At 33.3% G+C, this 24,653-nt stretch overlaps 2 protein-coding genes across 2 annotated transcripts; both read right to left on the reverse strand.

Moving 5' to 3' along the window:
• Positions 1–195: 195 nt before the first annotated feature.
• LOC126682380 (protein indeterminate-domain 7) lies at positions 196–2,879 on the reverse strand. The gene is made up of 3 exons (XM_050378030.2): positions 2,317–2,879; positions 1,812–2,211; positions 196–1,377 (listed from the first exon to the last, which is right to left on the reverse strand). Exons 1-3 carry the CDS (start codon positions 2,528–2,530, stop codon positions 354–356), a joined length of 1,638 nt encoding a protein of 545 aa, XP_050233987.1. The 5' UTR covers positions 2,531–2,879; the 3' UTR covers positions 196–353.
• A 7,633-nt stretch (positions 2,880–10,512) lies between these two features.
• On the reverse strand, positions 10,513–15,266 carry LOC126683165 (putative hydrolase C777.06c). The gene is made up of 12 exons (XM_050379001.2): positions 14,954–15,266; positions 14,555–14,679; positions 14,359–14,471; positions 13,931–13,972; positions 13,456–13,511; positions 13,232–13,308; positions 12,627–12,746; positions 11,670–11,746; positions 11,526–11,589; positions 11,350–11,400; positions 11,016–11,064; positions 10,513–10,853 (listed from the first exon to the last, which is right to left on the reverse strand). The coding sequence occupies exons 1-12, from the start codon at positions 15,156–15,158 to the stop codon at positions 10,735–10,737; spliced, it is 1,098 nt and encodes a 365-aa protein (XP_050234958.1). The 5' UTR covers positions 15,159–15,266; the 3' UTR covers positions 10,513–10,734.
• Positions 15,267–24,653: the final 9,387 nt, after the last annotated feature.

The following is a 24,653-nucleotide window of genomic DNA, read 5'->3' on the forward strand; positions in this document are numbered from 1 at the left end:
CATATTGAAATGAAATTAAAATTTAATATCCAAAATAAACGATTTAAAATTGAGTCACCATAAATAACACAATTTAGTAATCCCGAAAATCAATTGCCCGTTTATAATATATTTTTCTTTTAGATAAGTAACCTTAATATCTTTTTAATGAAGATATATTTAAAAAGCTTAAAAGTAATTAAACAACTAAAAAAAGAAGGCAAAAATTGTAGCTGCATATATAAGGCATTGAACTATCTGGACATATATTTGTTTGAGATATATGTTTATCCCTTTGGGAAGCTTAAATAGAATTTAAAAACTAAAACATCCAAAACTATATAGCAAAAAAAATAAAAAAACTGATCGATCAGCTAACCTCGCCATGATTTTTGAGTCTGCTGTTGTTCATGAGAAGCAGTAGTATTAACGCAATTACCAAGACCAGCCATACTCAGTATATCACTGTGAGAAAATGCCCTAAGCCCCAAGAAATCTCTGGTTAAACCCTGATCACCACCGCCACCGCCGCCATGAACGGTTGATGTTGAAGCTTTTGACAGTGACGATGAGTCGTCATCAAGAAAGCTGATATGATCATCTTTTTTAGAGTTACTATTATTATTCAAAACCCCACTAACAAATGCATCTTCAAACGAATTATTATTATGAGGTTCTTGATGAAACCCAGACGACAGAGAGTTCATCATTTCTTGAAGAAGAACGCCATTGGTAGTAGTATTAGTACCTGCAAATGCTGATGATGAAGATGACCCACTTACAAGCTGTTGTTGTTCATGATCACGTGATGACAAATTTAGACCAAAGCCACCACCACTTGTCATATTCCCAGACAAATCTGGTGTCACGTGATGCGGTCTGATCATGAACCCAGCGGTTGTTGTTTTATTATTACTGCTCATCGTTGCTCCCATCTGAGCTGCTTTTTGCAGCAATGCAGTCGCTGACATGTGTGGTGCTGGTGGTGCTTGGTAGTGTGTGAGATTAGTGGGTCCAAGATTAGGGTTAGGGTTTGCAGAGCTCAAATCTTGATGGTTTACAAAATTTGACGATGACGACGATGAAAGATTATGATGATGTTGTTGTTGATGATGATGATCCATTGGTGGTGGTCCTTGAGGTGGTGGGTACGCTAGCCACGGCGGCAACTCTTGCCGGAGATGAGCTGAAGAAGAATTAGTGAAAATTTGCTGCTCTTTTTTGAGTGAAAATGCATGCAATTCTTGATTGTTGAACTGAGTCATTTGATGAAGATTTGAAGAAATTGCAGAAGCTTGAGTAATCATCAATGGATTAGGTGGTGCAGCAGTAATATTTCTAGCACTCTCCTCTGCTAAAGCATCACAAAAAGCTCTGTGTGTTATAAAACTGTCCCTCCTGTAATACCAAAAATTCCACCATTAATATACAAAACAAAACCTCACACCACAACAAAACAAAACTGAACAATAGTGCCTTATGACAACAACAATAATGTAATAATGTACCACTTTCTCTCTCTAGACTCAGCTTTCTCTCTCTAGACTATATAGAGAGACAGATTGTCCACCTAAGCTGCTGCCATTAAAATTTGCCATAAAAAGCTTTCTCTTTCACAATAATGCAGTAATTAAGTCAAGTCTACAATCTGGGATTTTGTAAGAGGATACATTTATTACCAATCCTTATTGTCTAGTAATAATTTCAAATCAAAATCACCTAAAATATTCCTAAAACGGACACAAAACTTCATATTTTACATTAAAATAACACCGTTCACGGTGTCCGTGTCGAAATTATGTCTAAAAAAGGGTAGATTAATATAATCATACCTTGAAAAAAGGGTTCCACAGTCACATCTGTATTCTCTAGTGCCACAGGTTTTGGAATGAGCTTTCCAATCTGATTGAACCGCATATTTCTTTGAACACTTATCACATTTCCACTTCTTTTCACCATGTTTTCTGCTAAAATGTTTCTTGACTCCTGTTAAATCACCGAGTGCTCTTGATGGATCATGGTGAACACAGGTTACTTCCGGACAGACATAAACTTTTTTTCTAATCACTTCTTTGTTAGCTCTTTGCTTCAGTTTCCATGGCAGATTATGTCCTCTTCTGTGAAGCTGAAGATTCTGATCTCTTTGAAACCCTTTGTTACAGATCTCACATAAGAATCTGTTCGTTGCCATCAATGTCTTTGGTGATAAAGCTATCACTTCTGAATCTGGGTCTGCATATTTTCAACAGATTTAACACAAGATTAACAAGGAAATATTCAAGATTATATTATAAGCTATAAAAATGAATCTTACACAGAAAATTCAAGAAAACAAACCTGGATTTCCGGGTAGGTTTCGTTTTTTCTTGAGAGGTGGTTGAGATTGAGAGGGTTGAGGATGAGTAAAATATTGCTGAGGATTAGGGTAATTGGTGACTGTATTGCTTTCATTTCTGTTGCCTGAAGAAACACTTGAAGCTGAAGTTAAATTTGACATGTTTTCCTCTTGGTTTTGCTGTTGTTGCTGATGAAACATCAAATCTTTCATCATCTTTTTCTCTTAGATTATCAGTTTTCTTGCAGAAACATGGATAGATCTTTGGTTTTCAAAATCAAAAAACCTAGAACAAAAACAAGACACATGAAGAAATAAAACCTAAACTAAAACTACATAAGTTGACACTAAGAAAAGCTTCATCTGAGTTTGGTTTGAAGCAAAGAGACAAGCTTAGGTTTTTTGATGAAACTGAAAAGAAACAAACAAGAAACTAGTAGAAACTAAATAAAAAACTAAAAACTTAAAAAACTCAGATCCTTAAACTAAATTTTTTGTGTGAAATAAAGGGAAAAAATAGTTTCTTGAATATGAAAAACAAAGAAAAAGGATAGAAAAAGAGTGAGAGATGTGGATGAGAAGAAGGGTATGAGGCTCAAAACAAAATTATACCAAAAGAGAATTGAAAGGTTAAGTAACCCTACTGACGTTGCACTTTCTGTCTTTTCTTTTGTTCTCGGGTTAATGACATATTTATTTATAAAATTAGTAAAATTTCTTAAATTAGCACCCAATTAAATTTTTTTCTAAGTTTGTCACTTCTAGACCGCGGAACACTTCCGCGGTCTACTGCAAACCGCGGAAGTGTTCCGCGGTCTGCAGACGTGGCTCCATCTGGACGCAGGTGGAGCCACGTCGGCGTAAACCGCGGAATTGTTTCGCGGTTTATAGTGACACGTCACTGTAAACCGCGGAACAGTTCCGCGGTTCACAGAGGGAGTTTATTCCCTCTCTTTGACTAGGCAGTATTATTTAAATTTATTCCCTGTGACACGTCATTTTAATTTTTATTCCCTGTGACACGTCATTTTAAATTTATTCCTTGTGACACGTCATTTTAATTTTTTTTTAATTTGTAATTTTTAGTTTATTAAATATGTTATTGCTATAAAGTATAAATTATATTTGAATATTTGTTAATATAATTATTTTGTAGTATTTTATAAATTTATTTTTGTAGAATGTTAAAAAAATTAACTAATTCAAACGTTTTAAATTTAAAAAATTCAACAATTAAAACGTAAAATTTTTTTAATCAAAGATTTTTTCATTTTTAAATAAATATTTTATTTATTTAATTTTTTTTAAATGATTGGGAGAAAACCTCCCAATCATTTAAAATAAATCAAATGATTGGGAGAATTTTCTCCCAATCAGTGCAGCCAGGGAATTAAATTCCCTGGCTGCACAAAAAGCAAACCGCGTAACTGTTACGCGGTTTGCCACGTTGGAAAAGCAAACCGCGTAACTGTTACGCGGTTTACTTTTCCTATGTGGCTCCTCCCTGACTGGCCAGCGAGGAGCCACGTAGGACAGACCGCGGAACAGTTCCGCGGTTTACACAAACCGCGGAACAGTTCCGCGGTCTATAAGGTATTAAGTGGGAAAAATTGAAATTTTGGGGTTAATTTGAGAAATAATTAGCAAATGAGACATACAATGGTCATTAACCCTTTGTTCTCTTCTTCCTCAAAATAACCAAAATTAAATTTTAAAAATTTTAAAAAAACTTTTATTTTTAATTTTTGTCAATTTTACTTTTTGAAAAATTGGACTTTTTTTGTAAAATAATAATCAGTGCTACTACTATAAAGTAATGGCTACGTGAAAAGAGGGAATCATTTCTCTATCAATCTCGAGATATATAGAAAATTAATTTTTTTTTTATGTGTAGCTAGACTCCATATTTACATCACAGCTATAGAGCTTTAGATTTTGTAAAATTTACAGTGTTATGATTGATTCATTGATTAATTTGTAAGAGGCATGGCAAAAAGTTATTATGTTTTTTTTTAGCTTTCATTATCACTCAATAAGTATTGTTTATGTTTATTCTTAAAGATAGCTGAAATTTCTGACAGTTTTGCATGGTTACTTAAATTTTAAAATATAATTCTAGATAGATGATTATTTTAATTACTACTTATATGTATGTGTGCAGTACATAAATTTGCTTATTTTTATCTATTTGTGATTGTATATTTTTATTTAGTAAATTCAAATTTAAAATTGCATATGTTTATGGCATTATTTATAATTATTAATGTCTGTAAAATTATAAAATTATATTTAATCACTTAAAAAATATACTCCCTCGATTTCATTTTAGTATCACTTTATTCAATATAAAGATCAATAAAATATTTATTACTATATTTTTTATATTCTATTTTTATTAATGGTAGTAGAGTTTTCTATAAAACTTTTATTAAGATGACTAGCTTAAAAAGGATTAAAAATTAATTAATATAAAATTATTCTGAGAATAAAAATAAAACTTTGAAAATGAAACATTTTAAAATGGAAAAACAGGATTATAAAATAAGAAGAGGAAAATTACTTATTATAAATAATGTGTATAAATTTATGATGGAATAAAGAATATATTTAATATCTTTCGAGAATGTAGTTCCATAGGATTAGCATCTTTAATCATGCTAATCCAAAATATATTGATTCACTCTAAAGATGTTAAAGGAGTAATAATCATCTTTAGAGTGAATCACTTAAGTCTTATATAAAAACTATTTTAAGACTTCAATTAATCATGCTAATCCTATATGTATTTTATTGATTCCAAAATTGAATTGAAATTAGTGATAGGATTAGCATGATTGAAATTCATGCATGAATAAATTGGACTAAATTGCACAAATGTAGAAAAAGATACACTACACATAGTTGACTTGAGGGTCAATAAGTTCAGCTTGCAAGCTATAGCTAGAGACACTATGGTCCTTTAACAGAATTTGACCCGCATATAATTGTGCTACCTATAATTTACAACTTCAATGACTACAACCGTGCGTTGATAGTGATTAAATGTTGACTAATTAAGTCGACTAATCAAAATAATATGATTATTTTTTTTACTCACACAAAATTTTTAGTTGTTTACTTAAAATTCAACCGAATTTTATATTCGAAGAGTTAAAAGAAAATCAAATCGAATGCATCAAACTAGTTAGTTTAGTTGATCTTTTTGATTCCGTTCGATTATTTCAATCCCATATTCACTAAACTTAACTAAAATTATTATATCTAAGCTGGCTTGAACTAAAAAATTGATTTTTTGTAGTATTGAATAAAACATTACTGGATTAATTCGTTATTATTAATGGAAATTTTAGCCTTTGTTAAAAAAAAAAAATAATAATAATTAGTTTTATAGATTGGTATTAGAGTCATATTTTGAACTTATTAAATAAATTTAATTGTTAATATTATTAAGTGAGACTCTAATTATAATTGTGCTTCAACCGATTTTCACACGTAAATGCGACTTGAATTTAAATTATGAATAAATATATTCATTTTATTTCATTTTAAAATATTTTATTAAATAAATAAGAATTATTAAAAATCAAACTCCAATCGGTCTTCCGATCATAAAACCTTTAATAATATGTTAAATAACTACTATAAAACCTTTAATAATATGTTAAATAACTACTGAATTTTAAAATGTAACTTTACATAAAATTGTAACTTTAATTTAATTAACTCTAACCGAATTTATTAATTTAGTAAATATCATATTGTTCTAAAACCCACTTCAACACCAAATAAATAATAAATTTCTAGTGGTTGAGCACATACATAGTCTTGAAATATAAATATATAAGAAAATGGAGAATTGTGTTCAAAGATAAGCGAAAGTGTGATGAACAATGACAGAAAATTATTGACAAATATTTAATGAAGTAGGAGCTAGTGGCAATATTTATTTTCCACATGCACATACACTTGTCTCTCTATTCTATAGTTTTAAATTATGATATTTTTTGAGTGTGTGTTTCTGTTAGTTTATGTTTTTAATGAATTTTTGTTGTTTCATAAATATGGAATATATAGACATTAAAAAGAAAACTTGGGTACAATAAATAAGTATTGGTTTTGTTTTGTCATTTTCTTGTTTTATTCTTCAATCATAGAGATTTTGAAAAATTTGGGGGATCTTGCTCTGCCCAAGTCTCAATAATGCTCACACAGCTCATTTTTCCTGTTAATTTATTATACTAATAATTAACAAAAAGGCATAAGATAGATTTCCATGTTTGTTATGTGCCTTAGGTGTTCCCCTCTCATGCCATGATTTGTTTATTTATAGATTTTGCTTTCTCTTAATTGGACCAAATTTAAATGCCTAAATATCATTAAGGAACTTAATTGCAAACTCATGACTGTTTATGTACATAATTAATCATGCAAGGGGAAAGATAACCAACACAATATTTCTGTCTTTTTATACCTCACTCGTTAATGGTCTAAGCTTTCAAAATCGTCAATTTTAGCTCATTTTTTAATTTTAATTTTCAATTGTAGTCATTCGTTTAAATTATAGACAAAACAAATCTAAATACACTATTCATATTGCTTCATATTACTCTAGTTTACCACCATAAAGAATTCCAAATACGAAGAACATATTTAAATTTTTTTCACTTCAATTCAAAACAAATAAAAAAATGCTTTTGATATAATTCGATTCATAAAAAATATTAAACAAATGACTACAATGGAAAATAAAACTTGAAGATGAATTAAAATTGATAATTTTAAAAGTTTGAGCCATAAACATAAGAAGTAGAAAAGGTGAAATATTCATTAATTAAGCTTTAAATATAATAGTCAACGGGATTTCATGAAGGACCTATTACGATAACAAAATTAGCGGTTATTCTCTAAAAGGTAGTTACTGATTTTTAATTTTCGTATATTTTTTAATCATCTCATCTCATCTTTTCCCTAATTGCATTTTTTTTAATTTTGGCATTGAATCCGATGATACATATTTCATCGAAGTATAACGTCAAGTTTAATTTAAATAATATAAAACCATGTATCATGGTCATAATCATTTATCAAATTATTAATTACATTTTGAATGTATAAGAACTCAGATTATACATTTGACGTAATTAACGTATCATCTGGGAGATGTTTTTTACGTTCATGAAGTATTTATTCATATGGTATCTAGTCATTAGCATGCATGTATTCTTTATCATAAAGGTGCACCTAATAAAATTTAAATTGATTGAATAATATTTTATATATTATATAGTTCACAATCACATATAAATATGTCACAATCGATAGATCAGGCGGCTATACATTATATATATGAGGTTAAATAAAAAGGTCGGCTGCTAGTCTTATGTAGACCAGGAGTTTAACTCGGTGAGTCGGTGGCGGGTAGAAAAATAAAATGTTCTTAGCAATTCTTAATTCTTCCTCTGCTTTTTTCAGCCATTAATTGATAAAAAAAATATCAATTTTAATCTGAAAGTAATTTTGCTGCATATAATTTAGCAATTCTTCCCTTTTTATTTCCATCCTATTAAAAATCAGGAGAACACGATATAAAATAGAAGAAATATTGTTATTAATTTTAATTTAAACTAAATTTCTCCACGTTAATGATAAAATTATCTCTAACAAAAAAATTACAAAATAAATTAATCTAGAACCAGAGCCTATCTGTCATACATACCATAATTTTTTAACCTTGTTACTCCCTCCGTCCCAATAGAGTTGTCCACTTTGCCTTTATCACATAGTTTAAGAAAAGCAATCATTGTTTATAGTTTTTATAAAATTTTCCTTACTTTTCTTGTCATACCCCTATTTAATGTAGGGTCCACTTGCAATTTACTTTTATTAGTGGACTTTAAATAGGGGTAATGTAGGAAAATTAAGTGTAAAGTTAGTTACTTTTTGAAAGTGAACAAGAGTTTTGGGACAAAAAAAATTCTCAAAGTGGACAACTCTATTGGGACGGAGGGAGTAGTTGTTAGCCTTATCCAGCATTTGGCCTCAGTTCGGAGCTTATATGGTGCGATATTATATATACATTACCAAGTTGGATATATTTTTAACATATGAGCGTATAACATTACAGCTCTAAACAAAATTGAAGATATATTTAATAAAAAAAAAGAAAAATGATAAACCAAACTAGAAATTGGGGCAGATAAATTTATTTTGTCGAAAAAAATTATATCTAAATTTTTTTTAGTCTACATACTAAAGACTCTGAACTTGAATCCTCTAGTTAAGACAAAACACTCTAGTACCAGTTCGCTTATTATTGTTTAATTATCAATGTAGATAATGATATATAATTTGCTTATGCAATTGTCATTTTCTATAGGTTTTTTCTATTACCGTTAGGCTTAAACAAACACCAAATCTTCATTAATATATTCTAACTTTGGAAAAAAAAAAAACACCAAATTGACCTTAAAATAATATATAAAAAATGAATGTTTGTTGAGTGCATGCAACTTTTTTAAGCTAATTAACTTAGCCAAACTCAACAAAGTTCAAAGCTTAATTGGTTTAGGCCTCTTCAATGATTGAGACATTATACTTAAAAAATTTAATCTTATACTCAAATTGAGATGAGATAATCCTCTCAATATTTCACATCAATCATTATTAAAATGTTTCACGAGAGCTGCCAAATATTGACCCAAGAACATGAATAGAAGAACTACAGCAAGATATAAAGATTTTCATTAAAAAAAAAAACTATACTTAATTATGAAAACAATTATACATGCAACTCCAATTATTCAATTTTACGAATTTAATCATCGGCTCGTAGAAACAGAGAATCATATTAAATTAGTAATAGCTTTCCTTCTCAAGCCTAACCTAATACCATTAGAGTGATAGCTTGAAAATAAAAATGTGCTTCACCTAATTATAAGAATCTATTTTAGATCAGGCTTCTCTTTGAGAGTGACTATTCATGCTATTGACCGGTTTTCCAATACTAAATACTAAAATTAATATCCAACATTATACAGCGAAAGCGGTATATGATAAATGCGGAGCGGTTCTTTACTAAATTCTAAAATTAATACCCAGCATTATACAACGAAAGAGAGCTTATATGATAAATGCGGAGTGAGAATGTCATCAAAGCCCCCTTCTCCTCTTATTCATTGCAAAAAAGGACTAATCCTCACATTGCCAATAGTGATCACATAATAGATAAAATACGTCATCTGTTAACAGAGCCATTGAATTCCACATAATTTAATAATGTGAAACTCAATTAAATTTGTCCATGTATGACGGTGGCACGCAAAATATATCCAGGAATTTCTCTATTTCTATTTATAAGTATTATAACATGTTAAATTCATGCCCTTTTTCTAGGCCACAATATTGTACCGTGTAAGGTCCCGCACTACAGAGAAACAAAAAAAATCTTGCTCTTCAAAAATTGCCATGACTCAATTATTCATGCCCATGCCTATTGTTTCTTTTCTATATTGAACATGTTAAGTTAGTTTTGTTTAGTTTAATGTAATTAATCTAAAAAATCAGCTTCACATAAAATAGTAGATAAAAATTGAAGGCAGTAAAGACATGGCAAGTGGTTTAACATTGAAATCTTAGACTAAATATGGACAGAGAGTAACCTCACTTTTAACTTAGTAGTGCCTACTTCAGGCAAGAAATTAGGCTGCCATTCTTATTCTTATCATATGTGAATCAATGTCAAATATTTGGTCTGGGTGAAAATGCCAACTTAAATTTCTAACCTAACTTAGGACCAAAACCACATGCTATGCCCACTTCTGGGAGATCCCCAAGTTTCTTTTTGGCATATCTCTACAACTTAGTATTACCAGACTCGCTTTCCTTCTTTTACCGACTAGTTATACCAAAAGATATCACTTACGTCCCTTCATAGGCACCCGAGTTTTCTTCAATTAGGTTCTGCTTTCTACCTACAATCATGCATTCACCGCTAACCTCTATTCCAATTCTTTTGGAATATTACGGTCCTCACACGTACAGCCGTAAATAAACCATGTTTGTAAGTGCTAGATGGATCAAGGCTATTCCGACGAAGGTACTTGTACGAATTGTGCACTGACACGAGTGAGAGAAGACTGTTGAGTGAAACATCTCTAAAGTTCAATAGCCACTCGGCTATTTCTAAAATTCAGCACTAGTGAGATAGAAATGCTTCATTTGTTCACCACAAAAAAGTTATTCACAAAATTCCCTATAATTTTAACCTGCCCCATCAAGACTGGGGATTACAATGCATGCGCTCATGATTGACATTGCATATAAACTCAGGGTAGAGCAATTGACACTTAGCGCAAAAATATATTCTATGTGTATTTGTTGAGAGAAAGAATGAGATTAAGAAACAGAAGATAAGACAGAAGTTAGAGTGTTACTGGTATACGCAACCCATCATAGCTTAGTTGTACATCAAGCCCTTCTGTCTCCATCAACTTCAAAAGCTCTTCGTTTACCTTGTCGTGATCCATCAAGTGCATCATGCCTGAACAACAACAAAATAGGATAAGGAGTGCTTGAATATATTTTTGAGATTAATGTTATACAGCCATTTGAAGCTATTCAACAAGGATTTGACCAAATCACGTTAAGACTGGAGCAGAAATTATAATCACATTGATCGAGATGCAAGATTGCTTACACATACCAGTGAAAAGTGTTCTCTTTGGTCGAATCTTCCGCACTTCCTCTAAGGCCTGAAATGAATTTTAATGAGCATATATTCCTTAAAGAATAAATTTTTATTACCAGAGAATGCTAATTTTTTTTATTTAATTTTATGAAACCTCTCATAAAAAAACACTCGTGTACCACTAATTTCTATGGAACAAGATATGAAATTGTTTTTTCCTTTCCCAAAAGGTTTACATTTTTAAGAGAAGACATCATGGTTTCTTTTCTTAGTCAACACAAACAAGAAACAAAATGTTTGTAGCACTATATATGTTGACACCAACAGATAAATAGATGATTAATTATACCCTTGGAAGTCCAAAATGTGTAGCTGATGAGCGATCGGGCCTCAGAGCATCCTAAAAAATTACCAGATTCAGATATATAAGCTAATGAAGAAATTATGCATAATTGCATAAAGCAATTACAAAATGTAAATTGCAAGTAGAGATGCACATGAAATCTTAGAGAGAGAGAGAGAGACCACTATCAGAATGTCACAGTCCCTGAGTAATGGATATGTTTCTTCAAGTATGTCACTAACATCACTGCAAATGAAAAACAAACTCCAGAATGAGGGTAGAAAGAAAACAATGCAATTTTAAAACCCACATGCTTAGAGCATCACCTGATATAACATATGTTACCAAAGCGAAAACCAAGAGACCGATATCCGGGACCATGCCACACAGGTAAGGGGGTAAACTGAAATAAAGCAAGACAAACTTAAATAGTTCTTAAATATTTCCAAATTAACTTTCTATGTCACAGAACATATTTTTGTGCTCAAATAGAAAGATTATTCCAAACCCCTTTTCATATTTTAGGTTGGGAAGTCCAGCGAATTATGAGCCTACAAGTACAAGGTAATGCTCTCACGAGGAAGGTTGTAATAACAAATAAACGAGCAATGAGTGCTACAAATAGAAATTAAGTTTTGCTGAATGGTTTAGACCTAATGAGAAAGATTCAACCAGCAGAGTGTTGTGGCAGAAAGGCAGAATTCTAAGTAGACCTACGTCTCCCATCTTTACACAAAAATCGACATGGTTTATAAGATCCATCGTGCCAACCTGGTCAATTTTCCTAGCTTCTGAAATTATCAAATGTGAAGTCCATAACTGGGACCAACAAATGATAGCTGATATTTGTTAAAGATCAGCGGCCATCATTCCTCTCACATAGTTGCACTACTAGGCGCCGAATTAGCAAGATACCTAATTAACCTAATTGTTGAAGAATTTCAAGTTTAGTGAAACTAATCTGGCAATAAGATTGGTATTTCACTCAAACCATAGCCTCACCATAATATTTTTATAGCTTCCAAGTAATTGTTCCTAAAATTGAGAAGTATAGCTCTTTGCATTTGCATTGCAGCAAGAAGTTTTTAACAACAATGAGTACTTCAACTACATACTTTAATAGTTTAATTATAGCTGAAGTACAGCCCTGATCAACAAAGATGCACTCTCTACCATTCAAAATGTTAAATCTGAAATTGACAACATGTTCAAACTTCAAATTCATAGCAATTAAACTCAAATGAGAAAAGCCATTTATTACTAATTGAAAAATCAGTGGATACCTTCAAATCACATACAACAAACGGCTCCTCATGCATGATGTTAAATTGTATCGATGAAACGGCAGCACCAGGTGTTATCACGCTTGTATCCACCAAATAATAATGAGTTTTCTTCATCACCTGCATTAATTTACCATTGTAAAAACAATTCTAATATTTTAAATTCACAAGAAAAAAATTCATAAAATCGACACTTTTGCATAGTGAGTGTCATGTATCCAAAACAGACCAGCCTTTTGATCAGAAAAATGGTGGACCGGGATTTCATGCACCAACTAACAGTTATTTTAGGAGAAGAAAAAGAAATGCATGAAGATGACCCAAAAGTAATGATTATTCTACGATTTAATGATGATTTACTGACATGGTTAATAATGAATCCATGAGACATTTGGGAAGAAAGCTCAGTTTTATTTATTGCTTCAGTAAGTCTGCAGTGTAAGGCCAATGACGAATTTCTAAAAGGTTAGTTAATCCCGAAATAGTCACTACTTTACACCAGATCATCTTTATCATAATACTATTAGCTTCAAAAAGCATGCTCAAATGCAAAAGCATAAGAAAAGAGTTAAAAGAATTTGTAAAAGACGGTACACAATTTTGACCTCAAAATCGCGCTCTGCGACATAGATTGGAATGTAAGGTTGGACATTGTTTGTCCAGTCCCGAAGATCATCCAGACCTGGGGAAGCAAGTTACATAGGAAAAGGGACATTCTTTAGTGTCAGATAACATGTAAAATTCTACTTTAAAAGGACAAGGAGAACTTTAGGCATTGCCTTTATATAGTTATTCCAAAATAACATTAGGAAGTGTTAATGTTGGAGACCTCCAATTGCATCAGCATGAGAATGAGTGATAATAACTGCATCAATTGTTCTTAGCCTGGAAAAATGCAATTAGTTACAAAAACGCAAATACATAATACTGGACAGATGCAAAATAACAGAGCTAGCAAAAAACAACCAAAACTTTATGGTTTACATGAAACCAAATTATGATGTCACTCTCAGTACCATCTAGAAGAGATATGAAATTGCAGCATCTGTCCACTACCACATGCATATATTCTTATGCTCGTTTGTGCATATGATATAGAACAAATTTTTGTCCATCCTACTTTATAGTAAGAGGTTAATTTTAATTGATCTATGTAAATTCCTATAGATAACTTAAAGAATGATATCTAGATCCTCGCCTAGCAGGAGACACCAAATCTTCAGTCAAACAGTTGTTGATCAACACACACCAATAAATATAAAAGGAAACTGTAGATGATAGCTTGAGAAACTTAAGAAACTAACCCATATGCTGGAAACCACTGAAGTACACTATGGTAGAAAAACCTGCAAAATTAAATATGAAGAAAGAAGTTCCATCAAATAATGCAGGGGAGTCAAACCAGAACATCATACTCAATCAACATGAACTTTTTCATTGGCTGCATTTACATATCAGAAATTTTATAAACTGTTCCACAATGTGAGAATGCAAGCCAGATATGTGACTTCATTTTAGAGTTTTAGTCCACAACTAATAATATAAGGAAATGCAGCTGGAAATGATGAGATGTCAGATAATCAAATCATATCCTACGGAATGGCATTGCATGCATAAGAATGCTCCATCACCATACTAGAACTACTCAGAACTAATGCTAGATTTTAAAGTAGGCATACAAGTTTTTCATGCGATAAAAACAATAGTAAGACTACAGATTCTTTTCACTTACTTGCCGGCATCTATTAGAATGTTATGCCTACCAGTAGGCCCAGCATATCGAATCAAAAGACCCGTGTTGAGTCTTCTATTCTTATTACCAGGCTCCGCAGCTTTTAAGCACACCTGAGAAATAATAGAGCATTTGATGTCTAAAAACAATCAATGGATCAGGCACAATACTTATGCAACGACGTTTGCACAAATACCTGACATTTCTTTAGTGGATTAGTAAGGCAGCTGAGTCGCGGAATCCCTTCACTCGTACCAGTTCCCATGAAAATGATTTCAGATTGGTCTATGGACAGCTTGGTATCCGCATTTTCACTTGCATCTACAACGAAATTCCGTGTCGAACAATAATAAGATTAGCAAATGCACTGAAGTATAAAGCTAAATCATTAAAACACATTGCATCATAAAGTAAGCAAATGAGCAAATAATGCAACTACAAGCTGATATCTCAAACAACTCAATTCTACACCAGATAATGGAAATTCAAAACTAATTAAAATCTAGCTTCCCCTAATTTCGAGGCAAGAACACTATTATATCACAAACAATATTAAACTAAGTTCATTGTAAATATAGAAGAGCTCAGAACATACTTGATACAGAGCAAGCTCGAATTATACTCCTAATTGGGGAGGACCCATTTTTGCAAAGTGAAAATGGAGCGGACCCATATTTGCAAAGTGAAAATGGAGCGAACCCATTTCTTGTAAGGGAAAATGAAGAGAATTGGCGTCTGTGAGATGCAAAACTGGCGATAGAAGAAGGAGATACACGAATTGAGCCTAGAAATTGAACCATCTTTGTTGGGTTGAATGTGAAGGTATAATTATTTTCTTTAATCTCTGTGTTTGTTTGATTTTCTCAAATGTTTTTGAATGTAAATTAATAAATATCTTGTTGAAAAGAAGAAAAAAAGGGAATATCAGAAACAAAATGCTCTTTATTTTTTCAAGTGTTTAATTACAACAAAATAATAAAAGTTTGCATGTTTTGTCATTGTAACTATACTTTTTAAAATCGGCTAGTTTAGTCCATTTCAGATATTTGTAACTTGTTTTTAGCTATTCGTGAATCAAATCAAAGAATTTTTCATTCGTAAATGGCTAAACTAACCGATTTTAAATGATATGAGGTATTTAAAACCTATTCTGGTGAAATCAATCAAAATCGGCTAGTTTAACCCCTTTACAAATGACAAATTTTTTTGTTTGGTTCACGAATGACTAAAAAAATTTAATTATCCCAAAATGGGTTAAACTAGCCGTTTTGAAAGTTTGATTATAATTGACAAAACCCGCAAATGTTTGATATTATATTGAGATTAATACCTTTTCAAAACATGAAAAATAAATGAAAAAAGTAAGGGTAACTCAAGTATGGGGATAAATAAGTCATTTTGGATTTTTTTAATTAATTAAATTATAAATTTATATCTCGTGATTAAATTAATTAATTTTGATGTTTTTAATTAATTAAATTTAAAAGTATGTGTTTTGAGATCAAGTGACCTATATTATGGTATAACTGAGGAGCTGAAATTAATTTACTCAAAAATTAAAAGTCACCGAGATGCAAATTTTGAGATTGAGTTAATTAAAAAAATTAAAAATAATTTGCTTGACTCCAAAACATAAATATAGAGATTAGATTAATTGTTTCTCAGTTAGATAAAACGTATTGTAAAATTGGATGTGATTTTCATGTTCCTCCTTTCATCTCCTTTATGTTGAAACAATTACAAGCAGAACATGAAAGAATGAATATTCCAAATCGCGGATTATGTCGCTCTCTTTTAAAAGTTTTGCGGCTCTGGCCAGAGATGCAAACTGCGGTGACCCTAAAATAAAACAGTTTTCTAACTATTATGTAATACCCCGCACCGTCGTGATATAAGTTTCCAACGTGTGACGTTTGCTCTATTCAAATTTTCAGTGTGACACGCGTCAAATTCGTAGTAATCGATTTCTGGACTTTCTTTTATTATGTTATGGATGGGAGTTAGTCGAAATTTTTATTGAAATTGACAAGTGTTACAATCTTTAAGGTAAAAGTAAATTGTGATTCTAATTCGTTAAACAGTTTGATCGTTGATCGAGAATTGAATTCTGTATTATTCTCGAAAGGATTAGAAATGAGATGAGGAATTTATGATTTGGTTTTGTGAGCGTGTTAGTTAGGGCATAATCAATAAGATTTTGATCATTTTTTCGATGATTATCGTTATTGTATTCGCGTGTTTTCAAAATCTGATATAATTAGTAAAATATCGATATCTCCTAATTGAACCGTTGGATTGAGCTCATTTTGAAATATGTTGTTCCTAAGAGATTTATCTAGCATTCGATCGTTGGGATCGTCTGTTGGTGGTACAGACGGGTGCCTATTAATGATAGACGATTATTTGGATGCACCCGAGATTCCAACTCTAACTCACAATGAAAACATGCGCTCGAATCCACTCGAGTCCAAAACATCAAAATCAAAAATATTGATATATAAAAAAAACGTGGAAACAACCTCACGTTCAACATCCAACGTAAGAGTGCAAAAATGATAAAAATAAAATAAATATAACACTAGATTTGTAATGACTGTTGCGGGATAATTTAAAACATTTCAACTTTTTTTAAAAACTCAAACCTTCAGAATGAATGTAAATTGTAATTATAAATGTAATCGGGAGATATTGATGAGCACTTTGTATTAAATGTTACCAAAATAAATGTAATTATATCACACGTTTCTAAAAATAAATGCAATTAAATAATACGTTTTTGTAAAATAAAATGTATAGTAGTTAAAGGGGTTAAAAATATATAACATTCAAAAATAAAAAAATAATAAGTATTCAAACTGAACCAACCATGAAACGGAGCTTTAACAAAAGAAAAAATTGGCAAATTTAAGGATATTATGGCCAATTTAACAAGTTTTGGAGTGCAAACATCAAGTTGTGGAGTGTAAAAATTGCTACCCTAAAACACGAGAAATTCTTAGGTAGACTTAGTCCACCACGTCATCCGTGGACTAAGCCTATCACATAATGACACGTCATTAAAATGATGGCAATCTTGTAATATTACTATTCAAAAGTGTAAATAAGTAATAAACGAATTTACAAGATTGCCATCATTTTAATGACGTGTCATTATATAATAGGCTAGTCCACGGATGACGTGGTGGACTGAGTCTACCTAAGAATCTCTCCTAAAACACATAGCAAGTTAAAGGGATTTAAAATATATAACATCCAAAAAATAAAAAACTAATAAGATTTCGAACCGAACCAACCATACTAGACCAACTAATTGATCGACCGGCCGACGACGCGCACGCAATGACGGAGATGAGGGAGGCATGGGAGTGTCACGACCCTCTCTAAAATTTTAAAATTGTTAAAATTACCACCAATTTTTTTATTTTTTACAATTTAGCCCCCCCTAATTTTTAAAATTGCCTACTTCATATATTACATATTGTAATTTGGCCCTCCCTATGTTGAAATCCTGGCTCCACGTGTGATAATTCGGAAAGAGGCTGAGTCGCATACTAGCAATTGTGGCGTCCCTAGAATAAAACAGCCGTATAACTAGGATTTTTTCGATCTGTCTATTTCAAACAGAGAAGAAGACTATATTAGATTTGCTGCGAATAATTTCCTTTCTCACAAATCATCCACTTGAATATTATCAACTCTCGTATAATTGCTTCAATTTTGCATAAAATTTTCTTTTTTTTAAATCAGTAATTTTTCTAATAAAAAATGTGTTTTTAATTTTCAATTTTTGAATTCATATTTTATATATTTCATCATTCATTGCTAGTTATCAAATTCACAAATATCTTAAACTATTATAAGGCGAATACTAACGAGGATATTGAATATATTAGTGTACTCCGTTTGAGGTTTTGTACTCCTTGTGAGGTTAATGTACTCCTTGTGAGGTTATTGTACTCATTGTGAGGTTTTGTACTCCTTATGAGGTTATTGTACTTTTTGTGAAGTTATGTACTCCTTGTGAGGCTATTATATTCCTGATGAGATTCTACATTAATTGAAATAATTTTTTGAATTAATTGACAGTTTTTAGTTTAAATAGTATATCCAATTACCTTGTATGATCATGCTACTTCTTATCAACATAATTTGATGGTACCCAATTTATAACCAACAACTGCAAAACATTTTCTCATGTAAATAGATAAATATGAAAATCTCAATTCCTAAGCCAATTATTAGCATCAAAATGGTCATTCACCAAACAAATTGTACTTTTCATTTCTGATTTCTTAATTAAATTCAAAATATTTAAATTCATTCTTGAAGTTGACGGCTTCTCTTTGTTGCTCTTTACCAATATTTGATTTTGGGACCATATTATCCTCAAGAGAGAATAACCGTTTCATGAATTAGAAACCGATTCGTATCTATAACCATTAAGTGGTGACGAAATTACTATTATTTTCTTTTTCAGAATTTGATATTAAAATTATATGGTTTTTTTTATTTATATATTAACTATGTAAAATTAGTATGAAATTGATTTTTTCAATTCAATTTTTTAATAAAAGTGTAATATATAGAGTGTCTTGAGATTTGAAAAAACATTTTTAACTATCATTATAGTTAGTGGTCTTTGACAGATCAAATTCATTTGAATTATTATTTATTAATTGGTGTTTTTGATTAATATATTTGTTTTCTCTATATATCTTATTATGAGTTTTTTTTATCATAAACATTATAGACGATGGAACATTAACTGTATATTATTAAATTTTTGTTACGCTCATGAGAGGTTAAATTTAATGAGTTTTTAATTTATGTCAAAATGAGAAACACGTTTTTTAGAATGTGGGATGATAACAAAAACAAAATTCCAGAATCAGAAAATAGTTATTATTTATATGTTCTTTATTACTTTCATCCCCAATATGGGTGATTTTCTCTCCCTATGTGGGTGTTTTTTCTCTCTGCTAAACTCCTATATAACACTTATCAATAAACTTTTTAAAATAACTACTTAATTTAAAAAATGCGATAATTTAATTAATATAACTATTTAATTATTACTTAAGTTTTTAAAATGAAACCTATTTCATAAGAGGGGCCTCTCAATTGGCCCCTCTAACTCCTATTCTCGGTAGATAAATCGAGAGGACTCCTTCAATATCAGATATGATTATATTAAACTATTATTTTATTTTTGCGAAATAAATGAACAGGTACACTTGAGAAATTCTTTCTGGATAGTTTTTTCAATCTACGCTACTACATGTTACAATAAACTCATAAGGTACTACTATTATCATATCATTTTTACTATTGGTACGTATCTTGATCATCTTTAATATTGTCAATTTATTTTAGCGTTCTACCGTTTGTTTAACAAATTATTTAAACTTTGGTTTATATATATTTGTTAAATAAATGTGTATTTGGATGGCTCATATTGTAGCTACAAAGTCCACTTATTATTATTTGTTTAAAAAATGGCTCATTTCCTTCATGTGGTTGTCATTCTTCTATATATTTATATACTGTTATCTCTGACAGAAAAAAAATACCTATATATAACACTCGTTATATAATTACTCAAGAATTCGTTTGTATTTTTTTGCTCTAGAAAACAAATCGTAGTAGCTTTTAAAAACTAGGATTTTTTCGATCTGTCTATTTCAAACAGAGAAGAAAACTATTACGATCCAGATTTTGAGACCGTGACCGACGCTATACAATAAGAGTGTTGGCTATTAAATCAATGAAAAAGAAGACTTTCAAAGCTTTGATACTATAACAAATTTACAGAAAATTGAAATTTTATTAATGATCAAAAGTTATCATTTACAGTAGCATAATCAGTTTATATACTCACTGGTTTGCTGCAAAAGTAACCGCCTCTAACAAATTTATACGAATCTAACAAATTCAAAACGCATGCTAATTCAATGAGAAGTACTCGTTGCTGATGTGGTAATTCATGTAGAAGTAACAAAAGCCAAAAATCAGTAACTAAGCTTGATCAAAAGCTTTGCAGCTATTAGAATTATAGAGGAGCTGTATTATTAACCGGCCGAATTTGAGATTTTTGACGATTCATTGTATACATAGAGTTATTATATTAATCCGAACAAAAAATAGATAAGGTTTCCAATTATTTCGCTCAAATCGACCAGTCCGGTTCAAATTTGACAACCATGATCATACTATTTATTTGTTTGTTGCGTTTGTGATTTACTATAAAATTTCTAAATAATTAATTACTGGTCTTTTAACTGTTTTCTTTTATTGTTCATGTTGAGATTTATAAGTTTAGGGTCTTATTAGGTAAAAAGATATAGGGACTTATTAGCAATATTGTAAAGTCTATATATATGCCTAGAATGTAAATTAATAGATACAAGAACTAATATCAAAAGAGAGAACAAATTCAAGATGGTATCAAAGCCAAAACCCTAGCTGCCGCTACAGTGACGCGCTGCTACAGTGACACGGCTGCTACAGTGCGCGCGGTTGCTACAGTGCGTGCGACTGCTACAGTGTGCGCGACTGCTACAGTAACGCGGCTGCTACAGTAAAAAAAAAGGGGGGTTCAGTCTCGTACGATTGGTGTGAGAAAATCAGATACGAGTTAGTTCGATGGAAGAAATTCTTAAGAAGCTAGATTCTGCGGATGTGAAGACTTTGATTGAGCTCTTGAAGTTGTCGAAAAGCGAGGAGCCAACACGCTCACAACGTGTGAAGTTGGATCTCCCACCTGTAGATCTAAAACTCGATGGACCTGCCACATACTTGAGCTGGTCGCGTAGGGTCAAAGGGGCTCTAGCAGGAAGGAGCCTTGAGGGCTATCTGACGGGAGATAAGGTAGAGCCGGGAAGAGATACTGCCGAGTGGTCAGAGTGGAATGCCACTCACATGTTACTATACACATGGCTGCTCAACTCGATGGTTCCTTCTATTGCTGCCACAGTGGATGGCATTGAGAGTGTGAAGGACATCTGGGGAAAGTTGAGGAGGACATACGCTGGGGCAGGTAACAACCTGAGGGTGTTTCAGATAAAGCGAGAGATTGATGCTGTTGTTCAGGGAGATAGGACTGTTCAAGATTATGCCATAGATCTAGAGCGCTTATGGGCAGACTATGACCACTTCTCGCCCATGGCAAGCTGTAATGATCCTGCGTGCAAGAGTAGAGAGATTTTTGCGCAAGAAAGGACTATGCAATTTCTGAAAAACCTCAACCCAATGTTTGAGCAGAGGAGTGGAGTGTTGCTAGCCCAGACAAGGATTCCTCCATTGGAGGAGGCTATTGCAGCCATGATGCAGGAGGAGAGTCGCATCGGATTGCAGGCTGTAACTAATGGACCACCGGGAATTCGATCGGCATTGGTAGTCTCCAACTCGGGTAACACAAGTGCACAGGGGGAGACCCGCAGGTGCTACAACTGTGGTGAAATAGGTCATCTGAGACCGGCTTGTCCAAGGCCACCTAAGGAGAGAGAGTCAGGCGGACGTGGACAGTTTGGAGGCCGTGGTCGTGGCCGTGGTGGCCGAAGAGGCGAAAGAGGAGGCTACCGAGCAAATCTGACGATAGCAGAGGATGGTGGAGAGACAAGTGTGGCCTTTACCGAAGAGGATGGTCAGCTCTTGGAAATGCTGAAGAAGAAGCAGAGAGCAGCAGGTGATAAGGACAAAAAGAGTGTGATCGAGGACACATACACCTCGTCTTCATCCAGGGGTAACACTGCTTCTTATGCTCACTCAACTAAAGGTAATTGTGATGCACATGCTCTTGCCTCTATATCCACTGTAAGATCACCAGAATGGATAGTAGATTCTGGCGCATCTCGGCATGTTTCAGGAACTGCTAGTGAGTTCTCTTCCTATACTCACTTAGCAGTCCCAGAAAGCATTCAGACCGCTGATGGTACTGCTCAGCCTGTGGTTGGTAAGGGTACTGTGAAGGGTACCAATTCGATGACTTTGTCCAATGTTCTGCATGCTCCTTCCTTTCCTGTAAACCTTTTATCCATTAGTGCAATTATACTCCAACTGAAATGTGTCGTTTCTTTTGATATTCCTAAGGTGATCTTTCTAGAGAAGGGGACTGGCCGGAGACTTGGGACTGGCACGTGGCATAGTGGATTATGGTACTTGGATAGAGACGGGATGGACTCAGCCTTAACATCCATGGTGGAGAGTGCTAGAGTAGAAACATTTGGGAGTAGTGTGGAAGATGTGTTGTTGTTACATCACAAACGCATGGGACATTCTTCTATTAGTCTGTTGAGTCGATTGTACCCATCTTTATATGAAAAGGCAAATAAGCAAAAACTTGTGTGTGATGCTTGTGAGTTTGGCAAATTTACTAGGAGCTCTTATGTTAGTTCTGGAAATAGGAGTTCTTTTGCTTTTGATTTGGTACATTCAGATGTTTGGGGACCTTGTTCTACAAGTTCTATGCATGGCTATCGATATTTTGTGACTTTTATTGATTGTTTTTCTCGTGTTACTTGGTTGTATTTGATGAAAAATAAAAGTGATGTGTTTGGCTGCTTTAAAGACTTTCACAGGGCGATTCAGACTCAATACAGTGCAGTAGTGAAGGCATTCCGGTCTGATAATGGGACAGAGTATACCAACAAGGCGTTTGAGGAGTACTTGTCAGTCCAAGGAATACAACATCAAACCACATGTGCATACACTCCGGCACAAAATGGAGTAGCAGAGAGGAAAAATAGGCACCTTTTAGAGGTAGCCCGAAGCATGATGATCTCGATGAATGTTCCAAAGCACTTATGGGGACAAGCGGTCTTGACAGCTGCTCAATTGATTAACAGGATGCCCTCAAGAGTATTGGAGTGGCAATCTCCTTGTGAGCTGTTGAAAGGAGATAATGGCGGAATCCTTCCATTGAAGGTATTTGGTTGTGTATGTTTTGTGAAGGACAACAGACCATCGGTAGGAAAGTTGGATCCAAGAGCTGTGAAGTGCGTTTTTGTGGGCTATTCGGCTACCCAGAAGGGGTATGTTTGTTGGAGTCCAATAGAGAAAAGATTGTTTGTGAGTATGGATGTAAATTTTAGAGAATTTGAACCATATTACACCTCGGAGGTGACCTCGCCCTTTGGAGACTCGCCAGATACTACGTGTATGAGGCGAGAGGGGGAGAGTACTGACCATGGGAGATTAATACATGTGGGAACGATACCTTGTCCTGTTTTGAGGAAAGAACCCTCTGTGGAGCCGGAAAATGAGAAGACTGAATTCAGAGGTGAGGAGATTGATAAGGAGATTGAATCCAGAGGTGGTGAGGTTCGAAATCAGGGGGAGTTGAGGGTGTATACAAGAAGGAGAAAACAAGATGAGGAAGCACTCGTACCCGCAAGTCCCTTGTCCCGGTCTTCCTCGACTCTTGAGACACCTACACCTACATCAGACTCTGATCATTCAGGTGATATCATTCCTCTCCCTTCCTCTCCTAATCCAATTACTTTGAGGAGGTCCTCTCGCAACAATGCGGGACTCCCTCCAAATCGCTTTGGTTATGACATTGCTCATTTTGTCTCATACCCTAACATATCACCTATATATGGAGCATTCATTGCATCATTGGACATTGTCTCTATACCCAAGTGTTGGCAGGTAGCTAAGGAAGATCCAAAGTGGAAAACAGCCATGCAAGAAGAACTTGGGGCACTTGATAAAAACAGAACATGGGAGATAGTACCTCTACCAGCAGGGAAAAAGATAGTTGGGTGCAAGTGGGTCTTCACTGTGAAGCAGAGCCCAGAAGGGCGAATTGAGCGCTACAAGGCACGGTTAGTGGCGAAAGGATATAGTCAGACATACGGAATCGACTATGATGAGACTTTTGCACCAGTGGCTAAAATAAGTACAGTAAGGACGCTTGTCTCCTTAGCCGTGAATGGTGGGTGGAAGCTGCACCAACTTGACGTGAAGAATGCCTTTCTCCACGGTGATTTGCTTCAGGAGGTGTACATGGAAATACCACCAGGTTTCGACACAAATCAGACGGTTGGTGTCACGACCCAATCTCAGGGCCGAGACCGGCGCTAGGGAATGGGAGTGGTTGCTCCGAAACCCGTAGCAAGCCTAAAAACGTAAAATAATTTTTCGCAATTCTAAATGTAAACGTCATGCATGACATAAGCAAACACGTGTCATACAGAAGCACATATGCCAGGCACACATATCCTCTGGCAGTCACCACATATAAATAACGCAGCAAGCGTAAAACGTTTAAAACTTTAAAACGTTAGAGTAATATT

The sequence above is a fragment of the Mercurialis annua genome, linkage group LG5 (assembly GCF_937616625.2).
Source record: "Mercurialis annua linkage group LG5, ddMerAnnu1.2, whole genome shotgun sequence".
NCBI classification, from domain to species: Eukaryota; Viridiplantae; Streptophyta; class Magnoliopsida; order Malpighiales; family Euphorbiaceae; genus Mercurialis; species Mercurialis annua.

Bases quoted from the DNA above. Each gene is read 5' to 3' on its own strand.
- LOC126683165 (XM_050379001.2), bottom strand. From the start codon at position 15,158: ATGGTTCAATTTCTAGGCTCAATTCGTGTATCTCCTTCTTCTATCGCC. The intron at 12,747-13,231 runs GTCAAAATTGTG...AAATTAATGCAG, and splicing joins TCGCAGAGCGCGATTTTGAG to GTGATGAAGAAAACTCATTA. The intron at 10,854-11,015 runs GTATGTGTAAGC...GTTGTTGTTCAG, and splicing joins AAAGAGAACACTTTTCACTG to GCATGATGCACTTGATGGAT.
- LOC126682380 (XM_050378030.2), bottom strand. From the start codon at position 2,530: ATGATGAAAGATTTGATGTTTCATCAGCAACAACAGCAAAACCAAGAG. The intron at 2,212-2,316 runs GTTTGTTTTCTT...GAAAATATGCAG, and splicing joins AAACCTACCCGGAAATCCAG to ACCCAGATTCAGAAGTGATA. The intron at 1,378-1,811 runs GTATGATTATAT...TTGGTATTACAG, and splicing joins TGTGGAACCCTTTTTTCAAG to GAGGGACAGTTTTATAACAC.